This window comes from Zalophus californianus, chromosome 13 (genome assembly GCF_009762305.2).
Source record: "Zalophus californianus isolate mZalCal1 chromosome 13, mZalCal1.pri.v2, whole genome shotgun sequence".
Lineage (NCBI taxonomy): Eukaryota > Metazoa > Chordata > Mammalia > Carnivora > Otariidae > Zalophus > Zalophus californianus.
This window is the reverse complement of record NC_045607.1, coordinates 26822657-26834528: the sequence shown is the minus strand read 5'-3', so window position 1 is coordinate 26834528 and position 11872 is coordinate 26822657. Positions and strand designations below refer to the sequence as shown.

Below are 11872 nucleotides of genomic sequence, written 5' to 3'. Positions count from 1 at the left end.
AGAAACACATTGACAGCAATAGAATAATAGTGGGGGACTTTAACACCCCCCTGACTGAAATGGACAGATCATCTAAGCAAAAGATCAACAAGGAAATAAAGACTTTAAATGACACACGGGACCAAATGGACTTCACAGACATATTCAGAACATTCCATCCCAAAGCAACGGAATACACATTCTTCTCTAGTGCCCATGGAACATTCTCCAGAATTGATCACATCCTAGGTAACAAATCAGGTCTCAACCGGTACCAAAAGATTGGGATTATTCCCTGCATATTTTCAGACCACAGTGCTTTGAAACTAGAACTCAATCACAAGAGGAAAGTTGGAAAGAACTGAAATACATGGAGGCTAAAGAGCATCCTACTAAGGAATGAATGGGTCAACCAGGAAATTAAAGAAGAATTAAAAAAATTCATGGAAATCAATGAAAATGAAAACACAACTGTTCAAAATCTTTGGGATACAGAAAGGCAGTCCTGAGAGGAAAGTATATAGCAATACAAGCCTTTCTCAAGAAACAAGAAAGTTCTCAAATGCACAACCTAACCCTACACCTAAAGGAGCTGGAGAAAGAACAGCAAATAAAGCCTAAACCCAGCAGGAGAAGAGAAATAATAAAGATCAGAGCAGATATCAATGAAATAGAAACCAAAAGAACAGTAGAACAGATCAACGAAACTAGGAGCTGGTTCTTTGAAAGAATTAACAAGATTGATAATCCCTGGCCAGACTTATCCCAAAGAAAAGAGAAAGGACCCAAATCAACAAAATCATGAATGAAAGAGGAGAGATCACAACCAACACCAAAGAAATCCAAACAATTATAAGAACATATTATGAGCAACTGTATGCCAGCAAATTAGATAACCTGGAAGAAATGGGTGCATTCCTAGAGATGTATCAACTACCAAAACTGAACCAGGAAGAAATAGAAAACCTGAACAGACCTATAACCACTAAGGAAATTGAAACAGTCATCAAAAATCTCCCAAGAAACAAAAGCCCAGGGCCAGATGGCTTCCCAGGGGAATTCTATCAGACATTTAAAGAAGAATTAATACCTATTCTCCTGAAACTGTTCCAAAAAATAGAAATGGAAGGAAAACTTCCAAACTCATTTTATGAGGCCACCATTACCTTGATCCCAAAACCAGACAAAGACCCCATCAAAAAGGAGAATTACAGACCAATATCCTTGATGAACATGGATGCAAAAATTCTCACCAAAATACTAGCCAATAGGATCCAACAGTACCTTCAAAGGATTATTCACCATGACCAAGTGGGATTTATCCCTGGGTTGCAAGGCTGGTTCAACATCCGCAAATCAATCAACGTGATACAATACATTAACAAAAGAAAGAACAAGAATCATAGGATCCTCTCAATAGATGCAGAAAAAGCATTTGACAAAGTACAGCATCCTTTCTTGATCAAAACTCTTCAGAGTATAGGCATAGAGGGTACATACCTCAATATCCTAAAAGCCATCTACGAAAAACCTACAGCGAATATCATTCTCAATGGGGAAAAGCTGAGAGCTTTTCCCCTAAGGTCAGGAACGCGGCAGGGATGTCCACTATCACCACTGCTATTCAACATAGTATTAGAACTCCTAGCCACAGCAATCAGACAACAAAAAGAAATCAAAGGCATCCAAATCGGCAAAGAGGAAGTCAAACTCTCACTCTTTGCAGATGATATGATCCTTTATGTGGAAAACCCAAAAGACTCCACCCCAAAACTGCTAGAACTCATAGAGGAATTCACTAAAGTAGCAGGATATAAAATCAATGCACAGAAACAGTGGCATTCCTATACACCAACAACAAGACTGAAGAGAGACAAATCAAGGAGTCGATCCCATTCACAATTGCACCGAAAACCATAAGATACCTAGGAATAAATTTAACCTAAGAGGCAAAGGACCTGTACTCCGAAAACTATAAAATACTCAGGAAAGAAATTGAAGAAGACACAAAGAAAGGGAAAAACGTTCCATGCTCATGGTTTGGAAGAACCAACATTGTGAAGATGTTAATGCTACCTAGAGCAATCTACACATTCAATGCAATCCCCATCAAAATACTATCCACTTTTTTCAAAGAAATGGAACAAATCATCCTAAAATTTGTATGGAACCAGAAGAGACCCCGAATAGCCAGAGGAATATTGAAAAAGAAAAGCAAAGCTGGCGGCATCACAATTCCAGACTTCCAGCTCTATTACAAAGCTGTCATCATCAAGACAGTATGGTACTGGCACAAAAACAGACACATAGATCAATGGAACAGAATCGAGAGTCCAGAAATAGACCCCCAACTCTATGGTCAACTCATCTTTGACAAAGCAGGAAAGAATGTCCAATGCAAAAAAGACAGTCTCTTCAACAAATGGTGTTGGGAAACTTGGACAGCCACATGCAGAAGAATGAAACTGGACCATTTCCTTACACCACACACAAAAATAGACTCCAAATGGTTGAAAGACCTAAACGTGAGACAGGAGTCCATCAAAATCCTAAAGGAGAACACAGGTAGCAACCTCTTCGACCTCAGCCGCAGCAACTTCTTCCTAGAAACATCGCCAAAGGCAAGGGAAGTAAGGGCAAAAATGAACTATTGGGATTTCATCAAGATAAAAAGCTTTTGCACAGCAAAAGAAACAGTCCACAAAACCAAAAGACAACCGACAGAATGGGAGAACATATTTGCAAATGACATATCAGATAAAGGGCTAGTATCCAAAATCTATAAAGAACTTATCAAACTGAACACCCAAAGAAAAAATTATCCAATCAAGAAATGGGCAGAAGACATGAACAGACATTTTTCCAAAGAAGACATCCAAATGGCCAACAGGCCCATGAAAAAGTGCTCAATATCGCTCGGCATCAGGGAAATCCAAATCAAAACCTCCATGAGATACCACCTCACACCCGTCAGAATGGCTAAAATTAACAAGTCAGGGAACGACAGATGTTGGCGGGGATGTGGAGAAAGGAGAACCCTCCTACACTGTTGGTGGGAATGCAAGCTGGTGCAACCACTCTGGAAAACAGTATGGAGGTTCCTCAAACAGTTGAAAATAGAGCTACCATACGATCCAGCAATTGCACTACTGGGTATTTACCCCAAAGATACAAATGTAGGGATCCGAAGTGGTACGTACACCCCAATGTTTACAGCAGCAATGTCCACAATAGCCAAGCTGTGGAAAGAGCCAAGATGTCCATCGACAGATGAATGGATAAAGAAGAGGTGATATATATACACAATGGAATATTATGCAGCCATCAAAAGGAATGAGATCTTGCCATTTGCAATGACGTGGATGGAACTCGAGGGTGTGATGCTGAGTGAAATAAGTCAATCAGAGAAAGACATGTATCATATGACCTCACTGATATGAGGAATTCTTAATCTCAGGAAACAAACTGAGGGTTGCTGGAGTGGTGGGGGGTGGGAGGGATGGGGTGGCTGGGTGATAGACATTGGGGAGGGTATGTGCTATGGTGAGCGCTGTGAATTGTGCAAGACTGTTGAATCACAGATCTGTACTTCTGAAACAAATAATGCAATATATGTTAAGGAAAAAAAGAAGAAGAAGATAGCAGGAGAGGAAGATTGAAGGGGAGTAAGTCGGAGGGGGAGACGAACCATGAGAGATGATGGACCCTGAAAAACAAACTGAGGGTTCTAGAGGGGAGGGGGGTGGGGGGATGGGTTAGCCTGGTGATGGGTATTAAAGAGGGCACATTCTGCGTGGAGCACTGGGTGTTAATGCACAAACAATGAATCATGGAACACTACAGCAAAAACTAATGATGTAATGTATGGTGATTAACATAACAATAAAAATTTAAAAAAAATGATAACAACTGGTTCAGAAACCTTTTCTCCCAATACCCCAACATGTCAACAATTTGAAAGGAAATTCATAGAAGGGAATTCAAAGGTTTGGAGTGTTTGCTTTTCTACTCCTCTCTCTGTGAGGAAGGAGGTACACAGCTCTCCCCCAAGGCAATTCAAACTCTATTTAAACAGATAAAGGGTTACTTTTTCTCATGTAACAGTAAGCCTGAGAGAGATAGCTGATATCTTCAGTTATCTGCTATTTTCTTGACCTTCTCCCATGGTTACAAAATGGCTGCTACAGCTCTAGGGAGAAAGAAAAGAAGGCCCATCTCAAGGGCACAGGTTACCTTTGTAAGAGAAGTGACATTGTTTTCACTGATCTGTTTGTCTCCTTTTATTAATATCACAATGTCTTGATTACTGCAGTTGAATAGTAAGTCTTAAGGTCGAGCAAGCAGTGTCAGTCCACCAACTATGTTCTTCTTCACTTTGTTTTTGGAACCACTCCAACAGACTCCCTCTTCATTTTCATTTGCTGATATTCTAATACCCCTTGCTGAGAGGCTGTAAAAGCCATATTTAATGTTTTAATTCAATGTGCAATGTTGGATACACCTGTTGTGTTAGCCATTTGATGGTGTCTGCCATAGATGTTGGGAAGCTTCGCTATGTTGAGGTCTGTGGCATCATTGTGGAACCCACAAATGCACCCCATGAATAAGTCAGCACTGGGAGCCTGCCATAAAGAAATACCAATAGCCAAAACAAAACCAAAAACTATAACCAACACTTGTTAACTAGAAGGCCTTTGTTCTTTTTCTGTAATTTCCCTACCTTCTACCTGGACTTTGGAGGGCACAGAAGATGGAAGGGGCAGAAGATGAGGAAAGGTAAAAGACCACATACCCGTTTCTTCCATAGCCAATTTCTGGGCTAGGCAGACCAAGCTGATGGAATATGAGAAGCTCTGAATTAGATGCAAGACTGACAATTTAACAGTAGTAGACTTTAACATTTTCATTTAATTTTATTTTTTAGTATCTTTAAATGTCAAGAAGCAATGGGATCTGCTGAGATAATGTTAAAGGATGGGAAGGGGAGATCTGACATAGGATGATAGTTGGGGGTTTTGTCTGAAGGAAGATAAATTCACTTCCTGATTGTGTTCCACTAAATTCAGCCCCTTCAACAAACTGGTTATTCTAGAAACTACAAACTCCTTTAATCCTGACCATTGACCCACTGCCCTGACTCCTAATAAGTCTTCCTGGCTCTTGTCTGGTAGCCTTTTCATTGCTGTAGGGGTGATGAATCTGTTATTAAAAGACAAATTTAGGAGGAATATTTGGTGTCTGCAGGACAGGAGAAAGCCCAGGAGGAGTACTTAGGAGAGACTGAAACAAGATAATTATAAATCCTGGTTTGCCACTGACTGCATTTTCGATCTCTCTGTAGCCCTGGGTTTCCTACTCTGAAGTAAGTGGACTAAAGAAAATTATTGTAATAGACACCTCTAGTGATGGTTGCCTAGCTCACTTTGCTTTCAGGACATTGCCTCTGATACCTAGCAATGCTCTGGGTCCATGTGACCCAGCCTCCCTTCAGAGCTGGTTAAGCAGGAGAGGACATCTGTATCAGGCCAGCAGTCTGTCTTTCCTGCAGTATTGAATAGGGGGACACAGAGATGGAACAATGTTGACATTGACTATCATTAGTAACTGAGAGCAACCCACCCCCACCTGCTGCTGCTGGCCTCAGAAATGCCCAGCTTCTTGCTCTTCTTGGGGCTTAATTGGCTTAAATCTTCCTTGGCTTTCATGAGATTCCTGGTAGTTTTTCAGTAAAGCCCTCACTTTGTTTAAGCTGCCCCAAACTGTTCTCTACGACTTGCAATCCAAGGTAAATTTTTTAAAGGGTCCATTCAACTTCTACAATGTTATTATTCTTTGATGTAATGGTACCTGTTAATCTTGAACAGAGGTGAGTTGTAACCTTGGGTGTTGGTAACCACAGACACCTGGCAGCTATGCACTGGTGGGTGACTGCCATTTTGGTAGTTCTTACACTCATGAATATTAGAGATATTCTTTTTAATAATGTCAGATTTTTAATTAGGTATATTTGCATTTGTTACACAGGGAGAACATTTTTCATTTGATAGTTTATATTAGAGGTATATGTCATGTTTATAGAAAAGAATTAGCTTCCAGGGCAAGAAATAGGTGAGCCAAGTAGTATTTTACAATTCACCATATCAAAAGGCATAGATACATACTGAGTCTAAAAAGTTAAGTGTATACTCAAATTGGTTTATCACTTAAATATCATGCACCAGCATCTCACTGAACTGATTGAATGCAGTGGGTATTTTGAGGGCAATTGATGTTCTTTAGTTAATTCTCCCAGATAATGCTGGATATTAAAAAAGTTGAATTCAATTTAAATATATTTTGTTGTAAATGTCATATAATATTATATTATAATTTGATACGGCATAGTTATCAAATACTTATCAAAAGAACTTTAGAATGAAAATGTTTAGCTGGAGTACCAAGGGTTTTAGAAGCATAATAAGCCCCTTTAATATGAAACCTCCTAACTATGGACTCTTTATGGTTCTTTAAAAAGTTACTGTTGTTGGGGTGCCTGGGTGGCTCAGTCGGTTAAGCATCTGCCTTCAGCTCAGGTCATGATCCCAGGGTCCTGGGATCGAGTCCAATATCAGGCTCCTTGCTCAACAGGAAGCCTGCTCCTCCCTCTCCCTGTGCCCCTGCTTATGCTCTTTCTCTCTGTCAAATAAATAAATAAAATCTTGAAAAAAAATTTACTGTTATTGATTTCCCAAAGTGAGAGGCATGCCACTCAGTGGATAGAAAGCAGTATTGCAGAGAAGAAATAGCTATGATTACATTTCGAAATACTAGTTTTTGGGATTTTGCCAACTTGATGGGTTGGGTGAGCAAGCTGAGACTAAGAAGGGCTACGTGAGTTGTTCTAGAATTACTTTTTTTTTTTTTAGAATTAACTTGATGATTAATGTTAGTGGCATGACTGTAATGTTTGTACAGAGGCACAGACTACATAAAAATTATTTATTTATTTATAACAGTAGTTCTGAAGGAGGGGCATTTTCACCCCAGCCTTCCACTGGGACATTTGGCAATATCTGGAGACATTTTTGGCATGCGTGTGTTACTGGCATCTATTGGGTAGAGGTTAGGAATGCTGTTAAACATCCTATAATGCATAAGACAGTCCCCACGAGAAAGAACTGTCGATGGGATTGTTGTTGAAATAGCTGGTTTATAAAAATTAGTTTCACATGTTCTTTTAACTCAAATGCTGGCTTTTTAGTCAAAACTCTTCTAGATGTTCATACAATGAGGCCAGCTTTACTTTCTAATAGATAAGCAATACTTTATAATACAGATTCATTTTTATCTGCAATGATTATTTAACTTTGTAAACTGCTTCCAAAAGTCAGGAAAAGTTTGAATTTTCATACATAATTTCCCCCAATCTTGCCTTTCTCTGTTACCCATTCAAAGTCTTTCTTCCTTTCATTGCTCATTTCCTTCTATTCTGAATTATTTTATTAGACTAAATAACTGAAGCACTGACCAGAAGCAAATATAGTGAGCATATTTAAAATTTGGATAGAACTTATCTTTTTGTAGGATTATAATTTCATTTCCTTTAGATTAAAATTTTTTTTTTCTTTAGACTCTAGGCAGATGGAGACCCAGCTTATTCTCAGTTTTTGAAATGAAACAAGTTTCAGACTATTAGGGGAACCTGAAGTAATTCATTTCTTTCTGTTGGAATTAGTCTGCTTAGGGTAAGTAAAATGTTTGATTTATCTGCTTTAAAAAAAAATCTCTGATGCTTTTTATGTTGTCCTATTGGTATTAAAATTGATTTAATTATACATCAGAATGATAGTGGCATAGACTGTCATTGGAGATGTTGTAAAGATTTCTTCATACATACTATTTTTTTAAGTCCAATGACAAAACACATATTTTGTGAAATTTAAGACTGTCAAATGTAAAACCTTTTGGGAAATAATATCCAAGTTCTGCCCCTAAGTTCATAACACTACAATTCCAAAGATAAAGGAATGTATAAAAAGCATGGAAAGAATCAACGGAAACATGGAAGTATAAATAATCACAGGTATTGCTTTTTTTCTTTAGTTTTGCTAGAGATCTAAAGACCTTTCTCTATGGAAAGTACTTGCTTAGAAAACCACATATGAAAAGTTTTTTTAGCAAGTCTGTCCTTTTTTTGTTTTTTAAAGATCTTTCATTTATTTTTTTGAGAGAGAGAGAGAGGGAGAAAGAGAGCACCAGCAGGGGGCAGGGTCAGAGGGAGAGGGAGAAGCAGGCTCCCCGCTGACCAAGGAGCCTGATGCAGGACTCGATCCCAGGACCCCAGAATCATGACCTGAGCCAAAGGCAGACACTTAACCAACTGAGCCACCCAGGCGCCCCATGTTCTTTTTTGATAAGTAATAAAATATAGAGATTTACTACAATTTTCCCGCCTTTTGAACATTTAGTGTTTAGGAAGGGGCCTCTAGCATCCAGCAAAATGCCTGGTCCATAGCAGACACCCAAAAAACATTTGTTAAATGAATTAAAACAGACAAATATTCAGATTTTTAAAAAATCTATTTAAGTCTCCTTTGGCAGTGCACACTCCCACAAGGCTCTAACCTATCTAGCAGCTCATTATGTATGTCCAATTTCCTGGTTACCAGCATGACCTGTTGACACATCAAATAAAAAAATGTGCCACACTAGACTTGTGCTTTTCTTACCCAAACCTGCTTCTCCTTGTTTCCTGTTTCTTTGAATGTAACTGTAATCCTCCTACTCACCTACTCCCCATATCCAGCTTATTCTGCTTCTAATGTATGTTTCCCCATCTCAGTCCCTGCTCCTGTTGTCCTCAGCCTCTACTACTTTTTGGTTGGGTCAGTGAATACCCTTTGGTTTTCCTTATCTCTAGTCTCTTACCAATTTATTCCTAAACTTATTGGTTGATGGCACATTACCCCCCACCTCCAACGAAAAGGGAAAAACCCAATTTAGTATAATGGCTAAGAGAATGGATTCTGGCTCTGATTTTTCTGAGCATAATGTAGTGATCAAGAGCTTAGATGAAGCCAAACCGCATAGTTTATGGTACGCCATTCAAAGATTTTTTTTCCAACCTCATTTCTCACTTAGTAGTCTAGCCAAAATACCTGCATTTATCTCTCATCTAGCCTTTAAAGGCCAGTTCACCTTACACTTCCCTGAAATAGTCTTCCCTCTTCTCCAGAATTGCCCTAGCATGGCACCTACACTTCTCACTACCAGCTTTGTACAAATTAGAAATTAGAATTAATTTTTTTTTAAGAATTAACTTGATGATTAATGTTAGTGGCATGACTGTAATGTTTGTACAGAAGCACAAATTATTTATTTATTTATAACGGTAGTTCTGAAGGAGGAGCATTTTCACCTCACCTCAAAAATTTTTTCAACTCTTGGGAAAACACTAGCTTATTGAGGGCAGGATATGGTTGTATTCTTTTTTATATCTCCACTAAATCACGGTGTGACTTGCACATTACGGTTGCTTGAGAAATGTTAGGTGAATCAATTTAAAGAAATTAATCCCACTCTGAACCTCTACCCTTCTAGACTGCATAGGTTTATCCAAAATCATAGAACTTTATATTAAAAAGGGTGAATAAGATGTATGTAAATTAAACCCTTAAAGCTGACTTAAAAAAATTTCTTGAGGACCCAAAGAGTCCTCAAAACTTTACGTGGGTTACATGATCAATACTTAGCATATTGGAAGTTACAACAGAAAAACTTAAAATAGTTCTTTACGTATTCGCTTTAAAGTAATAAATGTTAACATAAGTAATGTATTTTTAAAATCATTACGTATGTTATGTTCATCTGCCCGTTCTCCTGGATCTGGCACAGCTTCCAGCACGAAGATGCCAGACTCTCACTTGGGAGACCCAGGCCCAGCCCCTCCGGAACAACAGGGGAGCCGCTCACTCCGCCCACTCTCGGGACACGCGGCCCCGCCCCAAAGCGCGCCGGCGCCCGTCCCAGGGCGCACGCGCAGGGCTCCTCCAGGCCGCGCGGAAGGGCGCGCGGGCGCGGCAGCCCCCTCCCCCACCTTTCGCTGCGCTCGGCAGAAACCCGTCGTCGGGGTTGCTTCGCCTGCTGTGGTCCGTCGTCGTCATGGATTCTCCGTGGGATGAGCTGACCCTTGCCTTTTCTCGCACGTCTATGTTCCCCTTTTTTGACATCGCCCACTACCTGGTGTCCGTGATGGCGCTGAAGCGTCAGCCGGGTGAGTGCCGGGAGCCGCAGACCGGCCCCCTCACCAGAGGACGGCCTGAGCCGCCTGAACGGCCGAGCTGCCAGTGTCCCAGAGTCCTGTAGTCGAGCTGGAGGGGCGCCGCAAGCCGACCCTTCCGACCCCTCAAGCGCAGGTGGGGAAACTGAGGCAGGGAGCGCGGTGGCCCCGGTATTCGTCAAAGGAGGCGCGACCTTGGGTCCGCGACGCCGGGTCTGGGGCAGGTGACAGGGAAGCCGCCGCGGCATTTGGGAGCCCGGGTCCTGCCTGCGCCCGCCCAGGATATGCGCCGTCTCCCGGTGGTACCACCGCTTCCTTGGAAAGTACAGTATTTGAAAGTCACCGGGGGACTGAGCTCCCGGGGACAGCAAGTGGGACTTGGTCGCTTGGAATGAGTAGTTCTGAAAGTTGTATCAACGCTTAAAAAGCCTCAAGCAGGCACATCAGATTCCCCTTAATGCAGCGCTCTGTCATCTTGCTTAGCATGCTGGATCCCCGTTTACCGTCGTATGAGTGGCACCGTCCAAGAGTCCCTGTCTGTAGCCTGGGGGTAGAGTCTGAATACAGCATTTTGAGGGTTTTTTTTTGTTTGTTTGTTTTGTTTTTTTTTAGTATACGGCCAGGGAGCAATATTTGTATTTTCTTGTATTTTACATTTAGGGTATGTTTGCTCCTATACTGCTTTCTTTTTGCAGTTACTCTGTTTGCCTTTTGGTTTTATGGATCTCTTCTTTCTTTGAGTTGAGTCATTTATTTTCTTTTTCTACTTTCTCCCTGTTCATGCTGCCTGGTGCTATAGAGAGAGTTAAGGAGTGAGGGCTTGAGGAGGTGCTGTACCTCTTATGGACTGTTTGTTTTGTTTTGTTTTTAAACTGTTTGGTCTCGGAAATATTTTTCATTTACATTGATGTTTGTAGCCCAGTCTAAAGCATTGTTTGGTGAAAGTTTTGACCTGGAAAAGGTGAATATTGTATTAAATCAGGACAGATAATCTGCGTAAGAAAGTGTTTCCCTGATTTGAAAAGAAGTACGTCATCATGCCATATTCAATATTTGAAATTTTCTTGTATAGGCTACATCAGGTTCTCAAAGTGTGGTCCAGGAACCCTTGGGGTTCCTAACAGTTCCAGGTCAAAGTTATTTTCATAATAATATGCAGATGTTATTTGTCTTTTTTACACTGATTTTCTCACAAGTGTACAGTGGAGTTTTCCAGAGGCTACATGACCTGTCACACGGTAACAGATTGAATACAGAAACAGATATGAGAGTCCAGCTGTTTTCTCTTTGAAGCCAGACATTAAAAGGATTTGCTAACATATAAAACAGTGGGACTTTTCTCATAAGTGTTTTTTGCTTTGGAAAAGTTATTTTTCATAAAGAATACATAATTTATGTTAACATTTAGTACAGTTATTGTTTTTATTGTTTTTATTTTTTAAAATTTTTTTTTAAAGATTTTATTTATTTATTTGACAGAGACACAGCGAGAGAGGGAACACAAGCAGGGGGAGTGGGGGAGGGAGAAGCAGGCTTCCCGCGGAGCAGGGAGCCGGATGCGGGGCTTGATCCCAAGACCCTGGGATCATGACCTGAGCCGAAGGCAGACACTTAACGACTGAGCCACCCAGGCGC

At 40.5% G+C, this 11872-nt stretch overlaps 1 protein-coding gene across 1 annotated transcript in view; it reads left to right on the top strand.

Moving 5' to 3' along the window:
• Positions 1-9981: 9981 nt before the first annotated feature.
• The window catches only part of TMEM38B (transmembrane protein 38B), a 55740-nt gene continuing 53849 nt past the window's right edge, over positions 9982-11872 (top strand). Inside the window, exon 1 of the mRNA XM_027616679.2 lies at positions 9982-10231. Coding sequence (XP_027472480.1) covers positions 10120-10231 — 112 coding nt within the window. The 5' untranslated portion in view covers positions 9982-10119. The remainder of the gene's footprint in view (positions 10232-11872) is intronic.